The sequence below is a fragment of the Podarcis vaucheri genome (genome assembly GCF_965113315.1).
Source record: "Podarcis vaucheri genome assembly, chromosome: 15".
NCBI lineage: Eukaryota > Metazoa > Chordata > Lepidosauria > Squamata > Lacertidae > Podarcis > Podarcis vaucheri.
The window spans coordinates 21,965,686-21,992,765 of NC_138753.1; the positions used below are offsets into that span (position 1 = coordinate 21,965,686).

General features: G+C 44.9%; 1 protein-coding gene across 1 annotated transcript in view; it reads left to right on the forward strand.

Moving 5' to 3' along the window:
• Positions 1–27,080, forward strand: part of LOC309519793 (uncharacterized protein) — a 136,455-nt gene that overhangs the window by 91,035 nt on the left and 18,340 nt on the right. Inside the window, exons 56-76 of the mRNA XM_082200924.1 lie at positions 1,719–1,939; positions 2,687–2,833; positions 4,268–4,432; positions 7,198–7,349; positions 8,859–9,027; positions 9,320–9,428; positions 9,884–10,029; positions 10,548–10,673; positions 10,948–11,127; positions 11,958–12,182; positions 12,591–12,717; positions 13,732–13,931; positions 14,266–14,478; positions 14,656–14,801; positions 14,903–15,030; positions 19,709–19,841; positions 20,257–20,389; positions 20,896–21,051; positions 21,581–21,707; positions 23,043–23,254; positions 25,259–25,421. Coding sequence (XP_082057050.1) covers positions 1,719–1,939; positions 2,687–2,833; positions 4,268–4,432; positions 7,198–7,349; positions 8,859–9,027; positions 9,320–9,428; positions 9,884–10,029; positions 10,548–10,673; positions 10,948–11,127; positions 11,958–12,182; positions 12,591–12,717; positions 13,732–13,931; positions 14,266–14,478; positions 14,656–14,801; positions 14,903–15,030; positions 19,709–19,841; positions 20,257–20,389; positions 20,896–21,051; positions 21,581–21,707; positions 23,043–23,254; positions 25,259–25,421 — 3,378 coding nt within the window. The remainder of the gene's footprint in view (positions 1–1,718; positions 1,940–2,686; positions 2,834–4,267; positions 4,433–7,197; positions 7,350–8,858; positions 9,028–9,319; positions 9,429–9,883; positions 10,030–10,547; positions 10,674–10,947; positions 11,128–11,957; positions 12,183–12,590; positions 12,718–13,731; positions 13,932–14,265; positions 14,479–14,655; positions 14,802–14,902; positions 15,031–19,708; positions 19,842–20,256; positions 20,390–20,895; positions 21,052–21,580; positions 21,708–23,042; positions 23,255–25,258; positions 25,422–27,080) is intronic.

Consider the following 27,080-nt stretch of genomic DNA (forward strand, 5'->3'; position numbering starts at 1 on the left):
CTTTGAACTGATAGTGGCAGAGTGGTAATCTGAATCCAGTCCCAGAGAAACATCAAATCTCCATTGCTCTGCATGAACCCAAAGGAAAACCCTAAATTGAGAGATAGTGTTTGGGAAGGGCCTAATAACTATGATTTTTCTTCTTCTCCTATGGGAGCATCTTAGGGCTCATTATTAAGATGCAAAAAGCAGGGATGTGGAGAATCTCATCACAAATGGAAATGGGAATGGAAATGACTGCTGTTTGCATGTTCACCTGAGGTCAGGAATGAACATCACATGAACAGAATTTGCTGTCATAGTGGGTTTTTTGGTCTGCAAACCTTACATAAAAATTATGTCATTTTCTACATTGCTTTTGAAGTTTCCCTTCAATTGAAATGTATTGAAGTTAATTACATAGTGATTTACATTTGTGAGTTATGTTTTCTAAATCAGCTTGGCACAGTGATATCATTTATTGATTATATAGTCAATAGTGAGACAAATAACATATGTTTCAGCTAAAGCTGAACTGTAATGGGACAGAAACAGCAGTGGTTTTGACAAAAAGAGTACAGTATGGAAATGGCTACCTCCTTGCATCACTAGCAAAGAAGCACAGCACATTTCTGAGTAATAAACAGCCAAGCGAAACAGGTGACACCTGAGTTCTGCTGCCTGCATCCCAACCCTGGGTTTACCATTTTGATGATGAGAATGTTTACTTCTGCTCACCTCTTATTTTGTGGCATGGGGCCACTGCCTTACAGTAGATTGGCTGCTACTGCCTGATATTTGTGTGGAAAGGGCTATAACTCAGTAGCAGAGCATCTGCTTGGCATACAGAGGGTCCCAGGCTTGATCCCTGGCAGCATCTCCAGGTAGGTCTGGGTGAGAACCCTGCTTGAAACCCTGAAGAGCTGCTGTCAATCACTGGACACACTACTGAGCTAGATGGAGCAATGGTCTGACTTGGTATAAAGCAGATTCTGAAATTCAGAAATCCCATCAACCCGTCTAGCTTTGTTGGTGCTGACCTTAAAGCCCTTAATGGCTATGACCCTATATACCCAAAGAAGTGTCTCCACCCCCATTGTTCTGCCCGGACACTGAGATCCAGCTCCGAGGGCCTTCTGGCAGTTCCCTCATTGTGAGAAGTGAGGTTACAGAGAACCAAGCAAGGGGCCTTCTTGGTGGTTGCGCCTGCCCTGTGGAACACCCTTCTATCAGATGTCAAGGAAATAAACAACTACCTGACTTTTAGAAGACATCTGAAAGCAGTCCTGTATAGGGAAGCTTTTAATGTTTGATGTCTTCTTTCTTGTGTTTTAATTTGTTGGAAACCATCCAGAGTGACTGGGGCAACCCAGTCAGATGGGCAGCGTATAAATAAATTGTTGTTGCTGTTGTTGTTAATTTATTTGCTACCCATGATGAATTTAAGCAGAGGCATTCATGTCTCCTCAGGCAGCCATCTGCCAGGTTTTTTGCATGCCCTAAACTGAAACTAGAGGCGGGGATTGGACTCTGTCCTTCCAGTGTAGGCCAAGGGTCTTGACGAACCTTAGGTTAGGGGTAGCAAAGTTATGCCTTCCAAATCTTCTTGACCTACAGTTTCCATCCTCTTTGACCATTGGCCATGCTGAATGGGGCTGATGAAAGTGGGAGTTCAACAGCAGCTGGAGAACACTGTGTTGGCTACTCCTGCCTTAGATACTCCTATGTAATCTTTGTAGGTGTGTTTGCCTTGCGGGAAATGCTGCTCCCTGCCCCAGCGATGGGATTCGTGGGTACAGATGCCCTAGAGGATTCCGTTGCCCTGAGGGTGCCATTCTGGAAGTTCCTTGTGAGCCTGGCATGTTTAGCCCCATGGTCGGGGCCAGCTTCTGCCTCCCTTGCCCAGCGGGTACTGCTTGCCGTTATGCTGCTACTGTGGAGCCACTCAGCTGCCCCAGAGGTGAGACACTGAGAAATTGCATTTAACTCCCCTGATTAGAGGCACACTGTTTGCCAGAGGTAGAAAGCACTCCTTACCCCCTTTACTTGACTGTCAGTGTTATACACTATGATGCACAAGACCTTTCCTGAGTTACCATGATAATTCTCCATCCCACACCCTTTCAAGATCCTTTGAATCAAATCCTTGTGTGCTGCAATTCTCAAAATGACACACATTCCAGGGACCCAGCATGCATACAAGATCCTTCTCTCAATCTGCAGTCTTGATCCACACAGACATAGCTGGATGACAAGATCTGCCACAGAGGGGACAAAGACATGCTTCCTTTCAGAAGGGCCTCTAGCCATTAGCAACAAATAGTCTGTACTTGGCCAACTATTTTACATAACAAAGCCAGAAACTCACACCTTTGACAAGTACCAATACCTTCCACTACCCCCTTCATGTTTTTAGGGTTTGGTTGTTGTTTTGTTGGGGGGAGTTGCCTTCTCCCTGCACCTCACTCTCTCTGTTTTGTTTGTTTTGGGGTGGATTTATCTTCTTACATTTCCAAATGTACTCTCCAGCCCCACCCCTGCAAATGGGGACCCTTGTCTAAATCAGCCCTACAATTCTCCAAATCCCTGATCTTACAAACTCAGAATTATTGAGCTGAAATGAACCTAGAGATTGCCCAACTCAACCACCAATCCCTTTAAATATAATGTGTACACACAGCCCCCTAATGCTTTCTTGCTTTGGCAGGTTACTACTGTCCAGCCCAGACAGCCATCCCTTTGCCATGTCCTGCTGGGACCCTGAACACCCTGGAGGGGGCGCTCTCCTCCAATGCCTGCAAACCATGCCCAGTTGGGAGGTACTGCAGTGGAAATGCTAACTGGGAACCTGATGGTAAGAGGTAGGGTTAGTTATGGCTCTGAGGTGATTCACAAGTCCTAGTAATGTTCAGCCATGGGGTGTCCAGTAACATAGATGGCTTTATGAGAGTATCAGACACATTCCTGGAGGTGTATCTGGAGGTGCACACGAAAGCTCATACCAAGAACTAACTTAGTTGGTCTTTAAGGTGCTACTGGAAGGAATTTTTTTATTTATTCCTGGAGGAGTTACCTATGAATGGTTGGTAGTCGTGGAAGCTATTTGGAACCTTCTTCTATTGTTTTCCCTGCTTCCCAATGTTTGGTTTTTAAATTATTGTCAAGTGACTTGTATTTTATAGATGTATAAGATGCTTTGAGACATCTTGCGCAAAGCAATGAATAAATGTAATAAATGGTGAAGATGTACAAAGGTAGGGTGCCACTGATAGCAGTTAATGGGTGCTGTGCACATTGCCCAAGGCCTGTTGGAGATTATGCATAATGATCAGAGAATCTGCAAAATTCAATCCATATAGGCACATGTTTCAAGGTCTTTTGGAGAATATGTATATTGACCAGGTAATGTGCACAATTCCCTCTTTGTGGAAGGGTTATGTGCACATTCTCCATGAGACCTGGTGCACAGTTCTCAGTTGATATGCACATTAACTTTTCTACTTACATGCCCCTTAACATACATACATACATACATACATACAGAGAGGGGGGGAGAGGGAGAGGGAGAGAACTCTTGACATTAAGGGAAAGCTTTCTCCCAGATATGCAAGGAATATTTTGAACTGAGGAGTTTTCCATTCTGTGCCACTCACCTTTATGCTGAAGTGGTATAGGCTAGACACAGTGAAATCTTGCAAGTACCGTATTTTTCGCTCTATAACACGCACCCGACCATAACACGCCCGTAGTTTTTAGAGGAGGAAAATCCGTAGGCATGCCACCCGTAGGCATTCCCTCCATAACACGCACAGACATTTCCCCTTACTTTTTAGGAGGAAAAAAGTGAGTGTTATGGTGCAAAAAATACGGTACTTCAAAATGATTCAGAGGCTGCCTTGTTGCAGAAAATAAAAGTTATGGAATGAAGTAGTAGCACACATCTCTGATTTATTAAGAGATTTCTCTTTGCCTCTGTCAGATTAGTAGTTCATTCATACATTGGCCTGAAAGCGAGATGAGCGCTGCAGCCCCATAGTTGCCTTTGACTGGACTTAACTGTCCAGGGGTCTTCTACCTTTACCTTACCTTCATTCATACTAGAGGAATTAGAAATATTGGCTTTCCCCCCGCCCCAGAAAGGTGTGGACCCTTAATCCATACGTATGTGAACAATGCAGGAGCATGGTGTCTGTTCTGAGCTAACCTTTATAGGGGCACCTTAACACTGTTTGCACTTCATCATGTGATGTGTCCACAGCCCCTGAGAGTTCTGTTTTCCAATTGGCAGGTCTGTGCTCCTCTGGGTATTACTGTTCAGGGGGAGCCTCTGATGCTGTCCCACAAAGCACACCTGAATTTCCTCTTAATGGGCCCTGCCCACGGGGGCACTATTGTCCAGAAGGCACTCGGTTCCCCGTTCCCTGTCCAGTGGGCACTCTGAATAAAGTTACAGGTGAGTACAGCATGGGTACTCCATGTTCAAATTTCAGCTGACTTTCTCTGAAGGCAAGGAGCCCAGTTGGTAACCTAGCGTGTAAGAAATGGGCCAAATCTTTTTCAGTGGGAGGAAATTTCTTCTTCAGTGGAAGGGAAAAATGAAGGAGAAGGGTCATAGCTCAGTGTTAGAGCACCTGCTCTTCATGCAGAAAGGTCTCTGGCTCAGTCCCAAGCATCTGCATGGGAATGTCACCTGTCTGAAACCCTGAGAGCTGCTGCCAGACAGTGCTGACAATACTGAGCAAGGTTTGCAAGGTTACATGCAGACACAAGCATATTTTAGGGTAGAACTAAATGTTATTTCAGCAAATGCAAGGTCCCACTGCCACATTTTTCAAGATACCCAAAGGAGTTCTGAAGCAGTGGATCGGAGGAAGGGAGGTGTGCTGGACTGTTCTTGTCAATTCTTACACTCATACTAAAGCTCTTCCTTCCCCCACCTTGCCCACCCATTTCCATTTTGAAATCAGGTGGGATAGGAGAAAATTCAAAGCTGTTTAATTTTGTGTGAGAGCGCTGGCAGCTAGAAGAAAGGTTAGTCCCTCATTCCACACATGACCCCACAAGACCCACATCAGCTTTATGAGGGATGCATGGATACCCTCTAGCCTCTTCCAGTGGCCATAGCCACATCATACATATAAAGCACTCTTATACCACTTTAACAGTTACTGCTTCCCTCAAAGAATCATGGGAAATATAGTTTAAGGGCACTGGGAATTGTAGCTCTGTGAGCAACCTCCTTATAACTCCCAGCCCATAATTCATTGGGGACAGCCAAGGCTAATCAGGTGGTGTCAGAGTATTAAAAATGTATGGTGTGGTTGGGGCCAGCCATTCAGTTTGAACACATGAAGGGGCAAACAGGAACAAAATGAGGAGATCCTTGATGGCGCTGTGCACACCAAACACATTCCTTAGACAATGTCTTCTTTTATTTTATTCTGAAAGAGGCTGGCTTATTCACAAATAGGATTTCTAATACAGGGATGGAAATCCTAGTCAATAAGGGTTCCATAATTTTACACACAAATAGGGCAGCCCCCTTCAGACTAAAGGTGGTTATGCATTGCCTGGCACATGCAGCATCCTTTGGAGAGGTGTGGCTTACCGTTCATGTTCCCACTTGCCCCTTTACAAGTTCATGCTGAACACCAACGGAGGGCTCACCTTTCCCTCCTAAAGGCCATCTCCATCCTTAGTCACAGAAGACAGTTCCAATGTGCTGAGCAAGTGCAAGCACTGAAACCCAGTGTTTCAGCTGAAAAGCAAAGTTTGGCAGATGAATCAACTAAAGACACTAAAGGCTTAGCTCAAGGTAGGCAAACTGTGGGGCCTCCAGCTGCTCCTGGCCTACAACTCCCCTCATCTCTGGGGGATAGCTCAGTCCGAGCATGAGACTGAATCTCAGAGTCATGGGTTTGAGCCCTATGTTGGGTAAAGATTCCCTGGAGACCTGCTGCCAGACAGTGTGGACAATATTGAGCAAGGTTTGCAAAGTCCCAGTCCCATGTCAGGTAAAGATTCCTGCATTGCAGGGGGTTAGACTAGATGACCGTCGTGGTCTCTTCCAATTCTACAATTCTATTATTCTACAAACCTTTGGAGGGCCACAGGTTGCCTTGCCTAATTAGTCAATGGGAACTATTTTGAATTGGCGTGGGCATATTTTAATCAGTGAAGCTGCCTCTTGGGAAATCTTGTTCAGTTTGGGTTTTGATACATTACTTTAATAGAAGCAAATGTAAATAAATTGCATTTTCTTGTACCACATGTAGGCTTTTGTTTATTAAATAGTTGATAGCCTTATCATCTCAGAAGTTGTCTCTTTATTGAGCTGCTGATGATATGCAAATGCATTTAAAATTAATTAGCTAGCTAATTCAGTCAATCGGTTAATAGATGTGTCATTCATCAGCTAAAACTTTTTTCCATCAGAGATAGCAGAAAACCCACTAACTTTCTAGCCACATAACGTGAGCCAAAATGACAGCTGCACTTTCATCCTTTCAAAGTTAAAATCTTTATTTATTTATTTTTTAAAATAATATTTATTACTTTTCCAACAATTTAAACACTACAAAAAAGAACTATACAATACAATACAAAAACACTACATAACTACATAACACTAACACTAACACATTAAACTAACAAAACAAAACAAAAACCGTTTAAAACACATCAAACAATTTCAATATCTTATCTTTCATTCACTTATTTCAACAACCTCCTCACACCTCCCTTTTTGTATTCCACTTCTATTAATTGTTTCAGCAATTCCTTTCCATCTTCCTCTGTTTTCTATCCTATAATTCAAAGTTAAAATCTTTAAAGTAACTTGTGTTCTTGGCTTGAACCTCTTGGTTTGATGGAGAAAATCAAACTCTCAAATCACAGGCAAAGCAGACCTGGATGATCTTCACACAGTACCTTTTGTATTTTAAAGTTTTAGGCTATGTACACATTACCAGTTATTCAGGCTCCAGTGCATTCCCACAACCATCTCATAGGATGGCCGGGCTCTGCAGTTGTTGTTAGCATCTATCTGTCTTGGGAGACAATGGAAGAGTGCAGCTTCAGGGATAATTCTCTGTTGGAGAATTACAGCGCCTGCTGTGGCTGTAGAGACCGATATAAGGCAGCAACAGTGTAACACAACTTCCTATGTTCCTCATTCTCCAGATTAAACTGATCTCTGCCAGCTTTTGTGTCCTGTAGGAGGTTCCTCTCCAGACTGCTGCGTCCCATGCTACCCAGGATTCTTCTGTGCTGGAGTGGGTTTAAGTTCACCTACTGGACCGTGTGCTGCTGGTTTCTACTGCCCGGCAAACTTCAGCTCCTTCAGCCCAACAGCATTTCTCTGCCCTGAGGTCTGGAACATGTGCTCTGTCATTTGCTATCACAATTTATGTGAACCTGATTATAATTGGGTTGCTTTGTAGGAGGAAGCCCTTAGTCTCTCCAGCTGTTGTGTTGGAATGAAATTCTCCCAGACAGCATGTCTAATGGTCAGGGATGATGACAGCTCAAAGGCCACCAGTTCCCCACCCCAACCTTAATACAACCCCTGGGCATAGCTGTCAACATTTTCCTTTTTAAAATGGAAATGCCCTTATTCTGAATAGGATTCCTCACAAGAAAAGGGAAAAGTTGACAGCTATGCCCCTGGGCAGAGCATTGGATTTGACAAAGGAGGTTTGGTAGCTTGGGGTATTCTCAATGGAAGCCAATTTGAAGATTGTTGCTTCTTGATACAGGACCACTCTGGAATGTTCTGAATAGAAAAATGCAATCAGAAAAGGGAACCATGGGATGTATCTCCCCCACCCAGCCACAGGTGCTGTAATTAGATTTGCATGTAAAAAACAAACAAAAAGCCTTGGCAAGCCTGTTGTCCTCTGGGTGGTTTTGGATTCCAGCTCCCAGCATCCTCAGTCAGAATGGCCAATGGGGAGGGGCAGTGGGAGTTGTAGTCTATCAACATCTGGAGGGCCACAGGTCCCCCACACCTGGTGAAAATAAACAATAGATACTAGTGTTGGGTGAGACTGGGAGAGATGCCCAGAGACATGCAGTGGGACAGGACAGCTGAGCATCCTGGGCGTTGCCACTCTGTGGGGGGGGGTCTGATTTGGTGGTCTGTTGCAAGGGTTTAAACCAGAAGTAGCCAACATGGTGCCTTCCAGATGTTCTGGATTAGACCTTGAATATTCCCTGAATATGCAATGCCGGCTGCAGCCTTTCCCTGTGCTCTACCTGGGGCTGTGGCACAATTGCAGAACACCTTACTTGCATGCAGAAAGTCCCAGGCTCAACCACTGGTGTCTCCAGGTAGGGCTGAGAGAGACCCTGGGCTGAAACCCTGGAGTGCTGCTGCCAGCCAGTGTAGACAATATTGCATAAGGTGGCCAATGGTCTGATTCAGCTTACTGTGTTTTTACAATGTTTATTGGATTCATTTATAATGTTGATTACACTGTTTATCCAACAATTATTGGCTGGGGGAAATTCTTGTCTGAAATCCCAGAGAGCTGCTGCCAGACAGTGCAGGCAATGCTAAAGTAAATGGACTTGATTCGGCATTGATCAGCTTCCTATGGTCTTATAGTTTAAGAAAAGGGTCATAGTTCAGTGGCAGAGCATCTGCTTTGCATGAGGGTAGTCCCTAGTTCAGCCCTAGGTATCTCCAGATAGGGCTGGGAATGTTCCTTGCCTGAAACCCCGGTGGGCTGCTGCCAGTCAGTGTAGGCATTATGGAGCTAGATGGATCAATGGTCTGGCTTAGCAGAAGACAGCTTGTGTATTTGTGTGGGGGCAGTTAGTTAATTATTTTGTCTCAATTTTTTTCTCCTTTCTCTGTCTCTATCTCTGGTCTCCAGGGGCACTTCTGCCAGTCTGGGGCTGCCTATCCAGCCCCTTGCCCCATCGGTGAATACCAACCAAACCGGGGCTCAGAACGCTGCCTCCCCTGCCAAGCAGGCTTCTACTGCCATGAGGCTGCCACAGGGAAGCCGAGACGCTGTCCGCCACATTCATATTGTCCTGAAGGTACAAATGGCAGCACACTAACCAGAGGGCCACAAGCTTTAACTGATTGATGTCATTGACCCATCACCTAAAGTTTCATTCACAAACTCTGAATGCCAGTTGCTAGGAATCTCAATTGGGGAGAGTGCTGTTGTGTTCAGGTCCTTCTTACGGGCTTCCCATAGACATCTGGCCAGCCACTGTAAGACCAGGATGCTGGACTAGACGGGCCATTGATGTAATCCGGCAGAGCTCTTCTTAAGTTGTTGCATACTTCACTGATCTGTGTTTTTTATATGTCCCCTTTCCTTAGGTACTTTGTTTCCTTATCCATGTCCCGATGGCACTTTTACTCCTGTGGATATGTCTGGCCTTCAGGAGGAGAGAGGATGTCTTCCCTGTCCTGTGGGTCACTTCTGCAGGTAGTGGTGAATCCTTTCCACTGCCTCAGCAAATTCCAGTGTGCCATATTGTGCTGCTTTGCTTCTTTCCTCTTTCTTGTTGTTTAGCTTCATTTCATTTTCATAATGCATTTGTTTTTATCCTGCCTTTCTTTGCACCCACAAAACAGTCCATCAAAACAGCTATAAAGCAGGGATGTAAATAAGGTCAAGCATCAGTAACACAATCAGTAAAGGCAAGTACAAGCAGGAAGAGCAAACAGTCTCTCGTACACTGTGTAGATCTTTGGGGGCATATTTACTGAGACCTTTCGTGGGTGTTATGGAAGGTGCCAGAGGGCATGTTGCTAACCCTGATTTTATACTGTAAACTGCTCTGTGGGTTCATTTTGAAAAGTGGCATTGAAAAGGTATAGTTTTAATGAATAATGCCTCTTCACCATCTAAATAAATTCCTACCACTTTCTCTGCACTAGGAGAGGACGAGTGGAGGGGAGATGTGCTGCCGGATTCTTTTGCCAAGAAGGGAGCTCAGATGCCACCCCACAGGGCTATAACTTCACCTGGAGCCCCCTGGCAGACTGTCTCTGGGGTCAGGTGTGTGCAGGACCCTGTCCAGCAGGTAACTAAGCAGTCTGCCAAGAAGCAAGCACATATGATTCAAAATTCAGTCCAGGCAGAACACGAGAAATGTGGATTTAAAATTCACCAGCTCCTGAAAGTTTTGATGCTGGTGTTTATGGATCCAGTCCTAAGCATGTTTACTCAGAAGTAAGCACCACTGAACTCATTTGGGCTTACTCCCTTCTAAGTGTGCAGTAGGATTTCAAGCGAAATGTAATTTCATCTTATTTTGGCTTGCACAAAAATAATCTGATATTGGCATCCAGGAATTTAAAATATAGATCCATCCCTGCTTTTTGTTGTGTGTGTCTGAATATTCGGAGTAATTCACACAAAAGTGTTGATGAAACTTCTTGAGGTCTTTATAAAAAAAAGCACAAACTAATGTGGAATGTGAAGAACCAAACTCAAGTGTGGAAAAAGGAGGAACTGGAGGAACTGAAATTGATGGATCTCTTGACCCTAATCTTTACCACAAGGCATTAAACTGTGGGGTGTTTCCTACATATCACTCAGGATTCTACTGCCCAGAAGGCTCAGAGGCACCCATTCCTTGTCCAGATGACACTATTGGCTCTGCCCCAGGTGCAAGACAAAGAGAAAACTGCCTCCCCTGCCCACCAGGCCGCTGGTGTAAAGCAGGTCAGAATTTATTTCTGGAATCCCCTTACCAAAACACCTGTGCGAGGCATCCCCCTCCCTCCCTCTCTCCTTTCAGATCCAATCAGGGACAACAAACTTGCCTGCCTTTGTGTGTCATTGGATTCCAACTCACATCATTGGCTGTGCTGGCTGAGTCTATTGTGAGTTGTACTCTGATGACATCTGTAGTCTGCAGGTCCCCCGTCCCTGCCCTAAGCACTGTAAGTCTATCCCTTTGAACACCTTCATACCTTCTCTCTCCCTCTCTCTTCAGGGGATCCAGTAGCCCACGCATGTCCTTATGGGTACGACTGCCACGGAATGAATCACACCACCCCCGGTGGACCCCGGGCCCTCCCGCAGTGCCCGAGGCAGGCTTTCCGAACAGAAATGGGGACTGAGAACCCTATTGATTGCCAGCCCTGCTCATCAGACCATCTGTGTGCGGCCACAGGTAAGCCCCCAACTTGAGGCCCAGCTCTAAACTCAGTCTGCAAAATTCCTGTTCAGCTCAAGCATGATGGAGCAGATTCCCAATCCAGGAGGTGGTTGAAATTTCAAGTTAAATGACATGAAACAGAAATGTTAGCAGCAGGAACCTGCAGGAACTTTATTGTTGATGTTGTTTTATTTAGCGCATTTGTACTCTGCTCTTCAGCCAAAAAAGTTCCCAGAGTGACTTACATGCAATCTGTTAAAACATGAGATAGCTTAGTCAGGAGAGCATGAGACTTATTTTCAGGGTTGTGGGTTCAATCACTGTGTTGCCCAAAAGTTTCCTGCATTACAGGGGGTTGGACTAGATGGCCCTTGTGGGCTCTTCTAACTCTGATTCCATTACAGTACTTGCCCGCAGGCTTACAATCTTGAAATAAAATAAACAACATAAAACACACAAGGGCGAAAGACAGGGAGCGTAGAGGAGGAAATCAAACTCAAGAGCCAATTCTGAAATAATTGTTCTTATAATGACCAGCTGGCAGAGTTCAGGTTCAATCCTTGCCACCTCTATTTAGAAAGGATCAGCTCAGTAGGTGATTCTGTAGGAATTCTGCACTGGAGAGCTCCTGCCAGTCTGAGTAGACTGTGCTAAGTAGATAAATAGTCTGCCTTGGTATAAGACAGTTTCCTATGTTTTCCCTGTGGTTTGTGAGAAATGGGTCTTGAGAACTGTTAAGTTTGCCCCACAAGCAAACCAGGTTTTTTGAGCAGGGGTGTTATAGTGAGGTTCTGTCTTCCTGCCCCCTTCCACCTTAAATTGTTTTCCTGTCTTTCGTCCAACAGGAGCTGCTGCTTTTAGAGATTATCCCTGTGCTCCTGGCCACTGGTGCCCAGGAAGAAGAGAGGCTTTCCTTTGTCCACCTGGCACCTTTAGGACCCAGCCTGGTGCTACATCTTTGGAGGACTGTAACACCTGCCATTCTGGGTTTTACTGCCCAGACCCAGCCAAGTCGGGGGTACCAAACATCCAGGGCATACCTTGCGAACCAGGCTATGAATGCCCACCAGGTGAGATGTGATCACACATCAACTCTTGAGCATCACAGCGCTGACAATATGGGTTTCAGTAACCAATTGGGCATTCTCCCTGTGATACTTTCTGGGTGTTTTGTACTTGCGAAGACCCAGGACATGTAGGCTGAAGCAATACTCTTGTGTGCATGCCATACATTTAAAGCACATAGCTTCCTCCAAATAATTCTGGGATCTGAAGTTTGTTGAGGGTTGTTGGGAATTGTCGTTCTGTGAGGGGTAAACTCAACCCCTCCTCCATGGGAACTCAGGGAGTTGTAATTCTGTGAGGGAACTGGCCATGGTTCTTTGGTCGAAGCTGTGGCTGCTTAAAGCCAATGGATACTGCTTCTTCTTTAAATGCATAGCACAGGTGGGACATCTATTGCATTTCCTTTCCTATAGGTTCACCTAGTCCTCAGATATGCCGACCTGGCTCTTACTGCGGACCCCGCACAGGGGTTCCTCCCCTGTGTCCAGTTGGGTATTACTGTCCGGAAGGGTCATCCACATACAACATTCCGGGGCAGCTGTGAGTATATTTCACAGGAGGCAAAGACTCCACACCTCTGGAAAATTCATGCTTTAAAACCAAACATATCGTTCTGGGGTTTCTGACCCCCCCCTACCCACCCAAAACTTTGTGTATTTCATAAATACTGCAAAGCTGCTTCAGAATTGCAAAACCCCATACATGTATTTTGGGTGACCCGTTCAGCATAGCCTTCCTAGTGGGGACCATCTCAGTATGGCTAACAATGTGACCCTGGGCTTGTTTACTTTGAAATAAGTTTCCCTGTATTTACTGGGCCTTTTTTCAAGGTAACTGTATATAGGGTTGCAGCATCAACCACCCCCCCAAGCTGTATTTAACAGGAGAAGGGGTGTGTTATTGTTTGTTTGTTTGTTTGTTTGTTTGTTTGTTTGTTTTAAAAAACTACAGTTGTACCTCGGGTTACATACGCTTCAGGTTACATACGCTTCAGGTTACAGACTCCACTAACACAGAAATAGTACCTCGGGTTAAGAACTTTGCTTCAGGATGAGAACAGAAATCGTGCTCCAGCGGCGTGGTAGCAGCAGGAGGCCCCATTAGCTAAAGTGGCGATTCAGGTTAAGAACAGTTTCAGGTTAAGAACGGACCTCCAGAATGAATTAAGTTCTTAACCCAAGGTACCACTGTAATAGAAAGAGGCTTGCTCCACACCCCTGTTGACATTTTTACTCAAATGCGAGCCACCCTTTCCATGCATGTGTGCCTCTGTTCTCCTCTGAAAATGACAGGGAAGAACTATATTCCAGTATACCACTTTACTCCTGTGATTTTCCAGGTTAAGGGGTCTGCAGATTTATTTATTTTTCTGGGATCAGTGTTATCTAACACAGAAATGAGTACTAAGCATGGACTATCTTTCTTTACCTTGAATGAATGAGTGAAAAGATAAACCCATTGGGGGATACTCTCCATCCTCTGCAGAAATGTGAACTATTCACAGGAAGTCCTATTTGCTCTCTGACCATCCTCAGCCCTGCTTCTATTTCTCAGGTGTGTCTATCCCCACTACTGCCCTCTTGGCAGTGCTCATCCACTCCTGTGCCAATCCGGTTACACAGCCCTGAACACAACAGGCCTGAGAGACTCCTTTGAGAAGAGCTGCAGGGCATGCGCTGCTGGAACCTATGGTGGCAACCTGGACACCATTCCACCCTGCCAGCCCTGCCCGCCGGGATTCAGCTGCCCTGAAGGTGATTGTTCCACACAACACCACAGAGAGCAGGGAGATGGTCATGGTAGAAAAATTGGTTTCAAGGTTTGCTGGGGGAGGACACAAGAAGAAACCATCCTTTGAGCATCTCTTTAAGAAATGCCACATTTAAAATCTGAGCCAGAAGCCAAAGAACATTGGGTTGCATCAGAGTAGACCCACTGAAATGAATGAACCTCCATTAGTCACCTCCATTAACTTCAACGAGTCTGTATGTCAAGCATTGGAGACAACCCATCATTTTTATACCACTGGTTTGTCTAGGCTGATGCTGTGTACAGAGTGAGAAATTCCTGTTCTTCCTCTTCCCCCAGGTACTGCAAGTTACCTCCAGCATCCTTGCCCCCAGGGGTATTATTGCCCAGACCTGACCTCTTCCCCCAAGCCGTGTCCTCCTGGTACTTACGGGAACAGCAGCCTAGCCAAGCGGCTGGAGGAATGCCACCCCTGCCCCGCTGGCTCTTTCAATCACCTCCCAGCTCAAACCGGGTGTTTTCCTTGCGGCAGTTCATCGACATCCAATCCAGGTGAGCCCACCTGTTCCCTCACTAAGTTCCTTTCATTAGCATCATTTGGAGCTGCTTGCACAAGGGCTTCGTTTCTGCAGTGTGCAAACATTTGCAGATAAGGAGTGAGTGCATGCGCTGCCATGGTTTTTCGATGAGTAGTCAACCCTCCTCTGAACCTCAACTTGCCTCCTCAAGGTGCTACCAGCTGTACCTGCCATGGTCTGAATCGGGCTTTCCAGGAGTCTGATGGCTCTTGCATTTGCCAGGTGGGATACCTTTACTTTGACGAGAGAGGGAAGAAAACACCTGACAGCAACAGCGACCAGGACTGCCAGCCCCAGGTGATGCAACATGGCTGTTGATGCATGTGTGATGCTCCATAGCAGCATCTTTTATAAACATTATACCAGTCTGACTTGCCCCTTTTCTTCCCCTTCTGCAGGTGGAGGAACGCTGCGCTCCTTGGGAGGTCCGCTTAGCATCCACCCGCAAGTGTGTGTCCCCTGAGCACTATAACTGCTCTCTGGTCTGTGGTCCAGCAAGTGGTGAGCTCCACGCTGAACTTGGCATGTAAGCACCATCTTTTCGGGAAAGCATTACTGGGTACCAGAGAGACAAGTTCTTCTCCTTAGCAATCAGGAGTGTAAATCTCAACCCAACTCTTTTTTTTAAAAAAAAGATATTTATTGAAAGTTTTTAAGATATAACAAAAAAAGAAAAAATAAACATACAAAATAAAAAACAGTTAAAAACACACATTAATTTTCAATGACATAACTTCCATACACTTATTTGCTCGGACCTCCTCATACCTCCCTTCTTTGTATTCCAGTTCGATTTGTTAGTTCAGCAAATCCTTACCATTAAACTTTTACCCATTTGTGAAACATTATATATATATATATCTCTTAAAGCATTACAGCTGGAAACCGCTTAGTTTCTATCCAACATCCTTCTAACATTCATTAATTTTACAATGTTTCTGTAAATAGTCTTTGAATTTCTTCCAGTCTTCTTTCACCGACTCTTCTCCCTGGTCTCGGATTCTGCCAGTCATTTCTGCCAATTCCATGTAGTCAATCACCTTCATCTGCCATTCTTCCAGGGTGGGTAGATCTTGTGTCTTCCAATACTTTGCAATAAGTATTCTTGCTGCTGTTGTTGCATACATAAGGAAAGTTCTGTCCTTCTTTGGCACCAATTGGCCAACAATGCCCAGGCCTCTGGTTTCTTTGGAAAGGTATACTGAAATACCTTTTTCAATTCATTATATATCATTTCCCAGAAGGCCTTAATCTTTGGGCACGTCCACCAAAGGTGAAAAAATGTACCTTCAGTTTCTTTACATTTCCAGCATTTATTATCGGGCAAATGATAGATTTTTGCAAGCTTGACTGGGGTCATGTACCACCTGTATATCATTTTCATAATATTCTCTCTTAAGGCATTACATGCCGTAAACTTCATACCTGTGGTCCATAACTGTTCCCAGTCAGCAAACATAATATTATGTCCAACATCCTGTGCCCATTTAATCATAACAGATTTCACCGTTTCATCCTGAGTATTCCATTTCAACAGCAAATTATACATTCTTGACAAATTCTTAGTTTTGGGTTCTAACAGTTCTGTTTCTAATTTTGACTTTTCCACCTGGAAGCCAATTTTCTTATCCAAATTATATGTCTCCATTATCTGATAATAATGAAGCCAATCTCTCACTTTGTTTTTTAATTTTTCAAAACTCTGCAATTTCAGTTTGTCTCCTTCTTGTTCCAAAATTTCACTGTATGTCGGCCATTTGGTCTCCATATTGAGCCTTTTCAAAGCTTTCGCTTCCATTGGTTCTCAACCCAACTCATGCATTTTTACCATTGCTGGGATTTTTCAAATGGGATTAAGTACGATGTGATAGATGTCAGCACTCTGGCCTCCTCCCCCTTGCCAGCAGCCTCTGCATAGAAGGCAAGACAGGAATAAAAAATGGGAGTCACTTCACACATTGTTTCATTTCCACATTTAGGTTATACATTTACAAATAACTTCCCCCCAAAAGTACATCTGGAAGCAGGTGCATTTAGACAGATTTATTGTTTTGATTATTTCAAATTAACTTTATATCCCTCCCTCCCTCCCTCCCTCCCTTCCTTCCTTCCTTCCTTCCTTCCTTCCAAAGGAGCTGAGGGAGGAAGATGTGCCCATTAGAGAGCCAGAATTGGCTGAAGATCCCCACACTGTGGCAGAACCTATGTTTTCTGCCCTAATATGTATGGAATGGACTTCATCTCAGTCTCGTAAACTTCATGCCCAAATTCCATGTCTGTTTGCTTGGACATGTTACCAGATCATTCTTGCAGCCTTACCATGTCAACATCCACCACTGGTACCCCCTCCAGTGTCAGGTCCAAGAGGACAGGGCTGCTCCTTTCTGCCTTCCTTTCGTCAGGCTTGGTGGCACTTGGAATTCTCATAAGAAGAGGCTTGATGGAGTTTCCCTACTCCCTCACTGATGTCGCTGGTGATTTGGGCTATCCAAACTTTCCCTGGAAGCCCTCTTGGCCCAGACCCTGAATGAATTTCTCTAAACCCCTTTTATTTTTTATTTTTTTTATAATCATATTTATTAAAATTTCCAATAATAACAGAATAAGAAAAATAAGAAAGATAAAGAAAAGAAAGAAAAAGAGAAACTAGTTTAGACCCTTCTTTTCATAACCTTCTTTCTGGGACTTCCTCCTTCCCCTCCTGACTGTATTCCCCTTTCTCTAAGTTGGTTCCACAAGTTCTCATCCCCAATTTAGACCTAATATATTTTACTCATAAACCAATTTAAATTTACACAATCTTAACGTCACTCCTTGTCTTATAATAGAACAAAATTTTTCCCCCAAGATCAGCTCTCTTTCCTTCCACGAGTTCCCCCTTTCTAGAAAAAGAAAAAACAAAAACATATAATATCAAAGTTATAAAGAATATAAGATAGAAAATATAGAAAAGTTCAAAAAGTTGGTTACAAAGCCTTTGGATTCTAGGATTCCCCCTCCCTTCCCCGGTTTTGATTCCCCATGTCCATTTGTCTGTATGTTGCCGGCCTGGAGATCTTAAGTCCGCAGCCAAATTTTTCTCAGTCCATCTTGCCGGTTTCTTCAGATTTGGTTGTTTTAATAATATTTAACTTCAAAAATCCAGTCTAATAGAGGCATTTAATTTTCTTTAATCTTTTGTTGCTCCTCCCGTTGTTCTTTCCGTGTCGTATTTAGTCATTTGCTCTTTTATTTCTTGGTTTCTCAGGTTTCTGTCTTGTTCAGCTGTCAAAACATTCTTGTTCCAAAATTTAATGTCTCTACAGAAGTTTGTTATTCAGGGACATAGACTTATGTCCAGTTCCTTTCTTGCTTCAATAGAAGATTCTATTGTATTATGGCCACCTCTGTAGACAAAATAATATTTCAGTTCTGCAGCTTTCCCAGGAGATAAGACCTGTACACATCCCAGAGTAGTTTTCCACATACGACACTTGTAATGTCCCGAAACCCCTCTAGAGGGATTGCAGTAACTTTGTATCCTCTAATCCAAAAGTCAATTTGTTGTTTCTTTTTCCCCGACAGTTTATATCCATATTTATATCAAATTGTAACAAAATTAACCAGCAAAGAACTTGTAGCAAAGTCCTCTTTATATTTTCCAGCTTTGACAGCTCCTTTGACAGCTGTCAAATTCTCCATCTCTCTTCGCCAGGCTATCCGAATCGCCCCGGTTCCCAGGGGGGGGTTGCCTTTTTCCTCTCACCCTCGACTCTTCTCCTCCAGCACAGTTCTTATAATTCACATCGTGGAGTTAGTAATTTTTGTCATCAATAAACTTCTGAATCGATCTTGGTTTCTCAGTCCTTGTTTTAGCATGTTTCCAATCAGGGAGGGGACTGACTTCCTTTTTGGATCCCCTCCCGCTCGTGCCAAATCCGGAAAAAATTTTCTTTTTTCCTCCTTTTATACCCGGTTGCCCAATTACTCACGGGTTGTTGTTAATTGTCCGAATTTCCTTTAGAAGAAGCCAGCGCTCTCCGCCGGATGGCATGCGGCTGCGCCCGGCAGGGGAAGCGGAGGACTCAAAGCACCACGCCACTCCCCGGCGCCCGATCCGTAGCCTTTAAAAAGGCTCCTTCACGAGCCGGGAGGGCGATAACGGTGCCAGCCGAGTCACCATGTCCACGGGATCCGTTCCCGTGGTTTTTAAGGGTCCCCGCGTCGCCGGCGCGGTAGGACCCAGCCCCTGCCGAGCCGACTCCCTCCAGAGCTCGGAGGGAGTCCGCCATTCGGCGATGGCGCTAACCCGGAAGTCCTCTCTAAACCCCTTTTAAAGCCAACCATGTGAGTGGCCATAACTACACCTTGTAGTAGCAAATCCCATAGCTTAAGGTTACCAGATTTTTTTCAATGAATCCGGGGACACTTTTCAACTTCAATAGGAATGATAGGCTTTTGTCAGGGGACTGATTTGTAAATCTGGGGACTGTCCCCGGGAAACGGTGATGTCTAGTAACCTTAACATAGCTTAGCTATGCAGTATGTGGATAAGTTCTCTGAATCTCCCATCATTGGATGACCCCATTAGCTACTAGTGGAGGAGAATTTTTCTCTGCTCAACAGCATTAATGATTTTTATATACCTCTATAATTATCTTTTTTTTCTAAACTAAAAAGCCCAAACATCATATCCTTTCCTCATAGTGGAGTTGTTCCAGTCCCTGGATTGTTTTGGAGGCCAGTGTGAGGACCTGCCTCATTTCTGGATTTTTAAGTTACTTTCAAACTGTTTTTGATATTGTGTTTTAATTGCAATATGCCCTGGGACCTTGGGATGAAAGGTGGGTTATTGTTGTCACTGTTTTCAGTCAGAGTTCCACAATGACCCAGGTCAGGGGAAGCCAATGGACAGAGCTTAAGAACCCTTTATTGCAGGAATGTGTTGTTGAGACTCCAATTCCCAACAGTGCCAGCCAGCATGGTCAATGGCCAACCATCAATGGTCAACTCCAATAACACCTCAAGGGTACTAGGTTCCCTAACTCTGCCTTATTGCCTACATAATTCTTCACCTGTGGCCCCTGCATCTCACAACACAGAGATCTGCATATTTCTTAGCAGACACAGCTGACTCCCAACTTATATGAAAGTAAGCCTTTCAAGCTTATTTCCCTGGAATGAAGATTCAGACAGAAGCAGCACTGTTTCTCTCTGCTTCCCAGGTGCCATTGTGAGCAGTACATCTCCGCTGAAGAGCTGTGTGATCGGCTGTGCCTCTTGAGAGCTCCACAGATTTCCCTGAGATTTGGTCCAGAGAGGGAGCTGCTTCTGAGTGTTGATGGGACTCAAGAAAGAGTGAGTGGAGAATGCCAGGGCTGAAGGGGAATGGCTCTCTCTGCATGCAGATGGATGTTTAAGGCCACATTCACACCACACACTTAAACCAGGATCATACAATTTTGAGCTGTTGCGGCTTCCCCCAAAGAATTCTGGAAGCTGTCATTTGTTAAAGGTGCTGAGAATTGTTAGGAGACCCCTATTTATTGTCACAGAGCTACAATTCCTTCTGAAGAGGGATTCGTTGTTAAACTCTGGGAATGGTTTAAAGTAGTATGATGCTGTTTTAAATACAGGCTGCGAGTGTGCCCTAAGGCTTGGAGTTTCTCTTGGATTACTCTGCTGGGGACCATATAGGAAACTCAGAGAATTCCAACAAATAGCTTAAGTTAAATAGCAGATTATAAGACAATAACGCCGTATTGCTTTGCAGGAGCTACCAAATACCTTGGGACCTGATGAACATGTGCAGAAAAGCCAGCAGGTGCATTTGGCTCTCTTTGGTCCCAGCGGAGTTTTTGGCTTCCTGCTTTCCAGCCCGGACATGCTGGACACTTTCCTGGCAGGTAAGATGTCTGGCTTGCCACAGTTTAGTGACAGGAGTGCATTGAATTATGCATCTGCAGTCTAGGTCTTCCATAAGCACTATGCCTATAATAATAAGTGTGAGATGGACCCTTTGCAGGCAACCCACAGACTGTGCAACTCCCCCCTCCTACTAAAATCACTTTGGATCTGTGATCCAGCTGGTTTACACTTGTTCCTCATCACAACAGAGTTGTATGGTTACGTGCATGTGTGAATGGTCAATCCCAGATCAAACATCACTGAGAGAACCTTCATATATTTTGAAAAGGGATACATTGCAATGGACCCCAATGGCCTGTGAGTCAGAAATGAAGGGAATATAGGAGTGTGTTACTGGACATTGATGGTTTCCTCACCCACAACATTGGTGGGTTCCCATCTCTGTAAGAACTTGTGGTCCAGTCCTCCCACCTACCCACAGAATAAGCATCTTTCCTTTACTCTTGACTAGCTCCTCCCCTTTCCATCAACTTTTCCAATTCAGGAGATTCAGAGCTGCCTCCCCCGCGGCAGAGACATTGGCGGGAAGGAGAGGCTGCACAATCCCAACATGCTCCGCTCTTACCCACAATTCCAAACCCTGTTGCATGTCTGGCTGTTGGGGATGCCATCCTTTTCCAGCTCAGCATCAATCCCTATGGTGAGTATATGCAATTGCTTCCTGTGATGAAGGGTGAGATCAAATGCAGCATAAGTGGGTATCTGCTCACAGAACTGGGCTACTGCTTCTCTTCACTCCACCTCCTCACCCACAAATCTGTGGAGGTGGGGAGAGGAGAGCTGGGGCAGGAACAAGGTGTAAGAGCACTCTCCCCTTCTGGGGCTTTCAGCAACTGGTATTCAGCAGCATTGCTGCTTCTAACATGGGAGGTAGAAAATAGGCATCCATAGCTGTACCCTCTATGAATTTGTCAGCTGTGGTTTTCAGAAGGAAAAGCAGATTTGGCTTTGCAATTGCTACTCTTCACATTTCGTCTTCTAGAAAGAGGGTACCCAAATTGATCCTGAGCTCAGTTCTCTTAGGAAGGTTGCACATCTGATCAAAGTGCAGATCCACAGAGGGCTTACCATTCAAGAGATAAGCATGTTTGTTTATGCATCCTTAACCTGGCTTTGTATCCACTCATGAGTGCTTGGATGGTGTTGACTCTGTGCCCATTCCTTACCAGACCGCCTCACTAGTCACTACCCTGTCTATCAAAAGCAGCACCTCTACAACAGCAACCCCCACTGGGATTTTGGTGCATTCAGAAGGCTGGACCACCTCATTCGAGAAACTCATCTCAACATCTCCAGGTATCTAATGATGCTACTAAAGGAATGCCTTCCCTTCTACCAGGATCCTCAGAGGAGGCCCTGTTCATAGCCCCTTTCTCCTCTGAAGTTAGACCAATGCAGAAGAGAAACAGAGCCTTCTCCTTGTAAAATTCTCTCCTCAGAGATGTCTGACAGACTAGCCAACTCTTTGATCTTTAAGGGGGGAGAAAACTTTAAAAAAAATAATGGACAGATATGCATGTGAATATTAGCTGTTGTTTCTTACTTTTTTGTGATATTAAAAAACCCACATTAGTAACCCCGAGTACATTACCATACAATGTTGTGGGTCACACATTCCAAGAATCCAGTGAATCTTCTGCCAGCGTATTGCCAGCTGAGGGGGTTGAATTCAGCAGCAAACAAACTGAAGGAAATGACCCTTCCCCTTCTGTTGATTCAGTTGTCATGTTAACCAATGATGGTGTTGGTTTGGTCGTTTGTGGCCTTCTGTTTTGAAGGGAGTCAGGGAAAGTCATTCACTGATTGGATTGTTAATTTAATTGGCTGTGTTAATTGTTTTAAATCTATAGGCTAAAGAAATACTGTTCGTATTCCTTAAGCTCCAGAGTGATTCTCAGTCTGCTTTTCTTTATCTATAGCTGAGAACTTCAGATATTACACAAGAATATCAGTGAGAAGGCTAGCTTACAGCTCTTCTCCACTGGTTGGTAGGTAGACAGATAGATGTATGTACATGCTCACAAATACATGTGGGGTGGCATTCAGTCACACAGTCCACACCAGCAATCTGAAGCTGTACAGTCTAGTAACAGTTTTACCATGTTTGTAGAAATCAGGGCTTAATTTTGTTGACATCTCTAATTTACCATGTAAAATACTATATGGATGACATATGCTTCATACGTCTCCAATACGCCTCTCCTCTTTGGAGCTGGCTCACGAGTAATCTCTGATTTTACATCTCTCTTGCCTCCATTAACTTTACAGAATCTTTTCTGATGCACTTGCCAACCCTCAGAGAATCAATAAGACCTCCACTCAAGGAACTGATAAGCGGCATGAAATGCCCTTTGCAAGGAAGAAAGCTTGAGGAACAATGTTTCCCATCTTTTTCCTAGGGGAGCTCTATCAATAATCTACCAATAATCAAAGAAAATAATTTGTTGCAGTCAGTAGACCAGAATCTCCATGGCTTCAGCGACCTTGAGATCATCCTGTGAATAACACCGAAATTGCTTGAAGGTGTTTCCTCCACATTGATACCTTTTGTTTTGTGGTAATATTAAATATTGATGGAATGCAGTAGAGCAAAAGGGCTTATTTAAGACAGCACACCTCTCCCTTCCTCAGATTCTCCCATGTGTTCCTTGAGCCTGGGACGTACGTCTTCCGGGATAATGCCATTGAAGATCGGATGCTGATCGTGGTGGTGAATGAGGAGACTATGAGCTGCAACCCTCTTGCAGCTCCCTTCCAGCCCTCATCTCCATTCCAGCTGGCTCGGCAGGGAGTTCTGAAGCGCCAGGTGTTGAATGTCGCCCCGGACTGGGCCGCTATTGCAGGTACCATGACAATGACTCTGTAGTTTGTAAGTCTTTAAAGGAGGGGGGAAAGCTATGGTGCCCAGAATTCTTTGGGGAAAGCCTTGTGCTTTAAATGTGTGTCAGATGTGTTTTAAGTCTATAGTGTGGATCTTGCAAAGTGCTGTGTATGTGTTCCTTAAACCTTTGTGGACTTTGGCCTTTTCAGTCAAAGCAACACAACTAGGCTGCAATTAACCAGTTGTCCATCCCATATTGGCCTCTCTGCTCACCTTTCTAATATCAGCTGCCCCTCTGGCATATTTTTCCAGAGGTAAGGAGAGTTGACTTCTTGCAACATGCATCATGGCAAAGCAGATGCCCTGTGGGAAGGTGACTTGAGGTGACTGATTCATATTAATTATCTGTAGCAGTTAATCTGCTTATACAAACAGAGGAACAAGACAGAGTCTCTAGACTTCTGGTCTCCCATCCTCTCCTGCAGCAACTCTCCTCCTCCTGTGTAAGCAATTATTTGCTGCATAGCAATAGCAGGTGGAGCCAGCAATGAGGAGCAGCCCAGGTATGCCACACCTTGCCTTAAGAATGCAAGTAATTTCTTCAGTTTGTTCCATAAGAGCAGCAAACGTAATGGTTTCCAGCACGTGCTGGTGTCAAAATAAACACACCGTGGAATATTTGCTTTGGTATGGATTGCAAAGTAGAGCTAGGCATAGTGTGATCTCAAGAAGTCTTCTCTGTGCAAGAGTTCTAAGGATGACTTGTTTTTCCTTTATGTGTCTCAAATATGCCAGACACTTAAGCATTGTTTCCAATGCTCTTGCAACTGAACCGCACCCATATTTCTGCATGGAAGGAAAGGCCTTAGTTTGTGGGTCACCTTGTCGCAGCAGACAAAGTGGAGTGAAAGACCCAGAGTGCAGAGAGACCGTGTGCCTCTGCAGATGTTACTCGACTTATAACTCCCATCTAGCCATAGACAGATCTGTCCCGCTCCATAAGAACTGAAACCAGAGGCAGTAATTCTTCTGAATGCTACTTGCTGGAAACCACAGGAGGGCAGAGTGCTCTTGTGTTCGGGTCATGCCTTTGCAGGTTTCCCACAGGCACCTGGATTTTTTAATTATTTATTAGATTTATTACATAACACCCTTCATCATAAGATCTCAGCGCAGCTCACAGAATAAAATGCAGGATGAAAAGAAGTAAATAATTGAAACGAAACAGCAAAGCAATGGATTGCCATTATGGGAACAAAATGCAAGAGTAGATGATCTAATCTAGCAAGTTCTTCTTATGAGAGGAGAGAACCTTTGTCTCTTCTGGTGTCACTGGGCTATAATTCCTATAGAGTGGTACCTCGGGTTACAGATGCTTCAGGTTACAGACACTTCAGGTTATAGACTCTGCTAACCCAGAAATAGTACCTCGGGTTAAGAACTTTGCTTCAGGATGAGAACAGAAATTGTGTGGCGGCGGCGCAGCAGCAGCGGGAGTCCCCATTAGCTAAAGTGGTACCTCAGGTTAAGAACAGTTTCAGGTTAAGAATGGACCTCCAGAACGAATTAAGTTCTTAACCAGAGGTACCACTATACAGTATACCAAATACAATGCACATTGCGATGCAAATGTCAGAACACGTTACACAATGCCTATTAAAACTTAATTCAAATAAATCCACAGAGTTCAAAAGCACCTGGAGGGACACAGGTTCCCCATTTCTGCTGCAAACTCTGCCTCTTCAGCCTTAGCTCTGCTGCCTCTGAAGGATGGTCAGTTCAGGCCAAACAAGCTGTGAGGACTAGCAAGAGGCACCTGAACCATAGAGAAGGGAGGCTGAGGGGGGAAGTTAAGCAGGTGGTGGAAGCATGAACTGGGAACCATTAATGAATGCCACCTGGATAAAGTGGAGCAGGGGAAGGGAACTCAAGAACTTCCCTTAGACTACCATCAGGCCTCTGAGAAGAAATCATGGTGACCCGTTTCCCTTCGTTTAATCACCACTGTGTTCTCCTGCCTTTTCAGCTGTGCTTTTCATCCTGGGGTTCCTCACTGTGGTGTTGACAGCCTTAGTTGTTCTCCTAAGGCATCCCAGCACTGCTCCAAGCCCAATGAAGAGCTGGAAGCCACGGTGGAGGAGCTTGGGAGAGCCACACATCCCCCCGGAGTATGTGCTCATTAAAGAGAGGTGAGTGACGGAAGCCTAATCACCGATGCCACCTTGGGCATCAATTCTAGTGTCTCTCAGATTCTAATTTTTTTTCATTCTTCAGTTCTTCACATTTCCACATCAGTTTGTGATCCCCCCCCATGACCGCTCCCCACATTGAATGTGAGGGCACCCTTTGCGTGGTCATATGCAGCTGCAGCTCCCCGGACCCTATGCGGCACCATTAGCACAGGCTTGGCTTTGCCTTCCCCAGGTGGGATACCTGGAGGTCTCCGCCTACCTCAGTCAGTTGCCCAATCCTGCCTGGGGAGGTGTTGCCAAGGTGATCAGGCCAGGTAGGGGGAGGAACCACCCTGCCCACCCAATAGGGGGAGGATCTTATCTGGGAATCATCAGTAGGCTCCAGAGCTTCTTTGGAAAGGACTTTGCTGGACTTCATCACTCCAAAGGTAGGCCTGGGGTCTTTGCCCCCCCCCCAGCCACAGGGCCTCAAAGGGATGGTGGGGAGCACTAGATCTCGGGATCCCCTTTTAAAGGGGATCCCCTCCCTTGGGCGGGCCTGGCTGCCCCAGGGTGGCAGGTGGCAGCACAGGGGGCTCTCTGGCTGTGCCCCTGTGCCCCTGGTGGCGGCGTGGGCCGTGGGGGGGGCAGCACTGCTTCACGTGGCCTGCCCCTTCCCCCCATCAGGCTCCGGTGCGTGGCAGGTGGCGTCAGACAGGCTTTTTTCACTAATATGTGCTGCTTTATGCATACTTTACCCCAATCCATACCTTTTTGTACACATTGCTTGACTTTAAAAGTGCACTGCAAAATCAGGAAAAGTGCAAATTTCATAGGATGCCTTTATGTTTTGGTTCAGGCATTGTTCTGAAAAGTGTGAATTAGCAAACTGAATTGAATTCCCCCCCCCCATCCTGATTCAGGGCAACAAACAGAAATTTGGTTCTTAAAACAAAAGGGCAGCTTGTGTGTTTTTTAAAAATAAAACTAAAAATCATAAACTGACGTGTGAATGTCAATAAATGAACATAAGAAGAACCTGTTAGGTCAGGCAAATGGCCCACCTTAGTCCAGCATCCTGGTCTTACAGTGGGCAGCCAGATACCCATGGGAAATTTGCAAGGAAGTCCCAATCACAAGAGGCCTACCCCATCCTACAGTTCCCAGAAAGTGGTATTCAGAAGCATTACTGCATGGGAGAAAATTCTCCTTGGGGATTCAATACAGAGGCTCAGACCAGATTCCCAATTAGTCAGACTATTATATTCAGTCATGTATTACGGGACAGAGTCCAAAAGAGTCTGTGAGAGCATTCCATTAGCACACCCCCTATTTGGGAAATATACGTAATCTTGGCTGTTTGTTCAACCACATTTTGCCACCTTCTGCCACCCCAACACTTCACACAACAATAGTTGTTAAAAACACTTATTCAACCTATGGTGCTGGTGGTGTTTTTTGCTGTACATGCAGAGCCCTCCTTGCATCTTATATGGGATTGTTTTCCACTCTAGTGGACAGTTAGCTTCCTTCAAAATGGATTACTGTCAGTTTTGTGACCAGGCTGCACACTTGCATAGCAGCAATGACCTTGCTGGTCATGGGTTTTGCAGAATTTCTACTTCAGCTGCCTCTAACAGTGGAGGCAAAGCACAGCCATACAGTGGTACCTCAGGT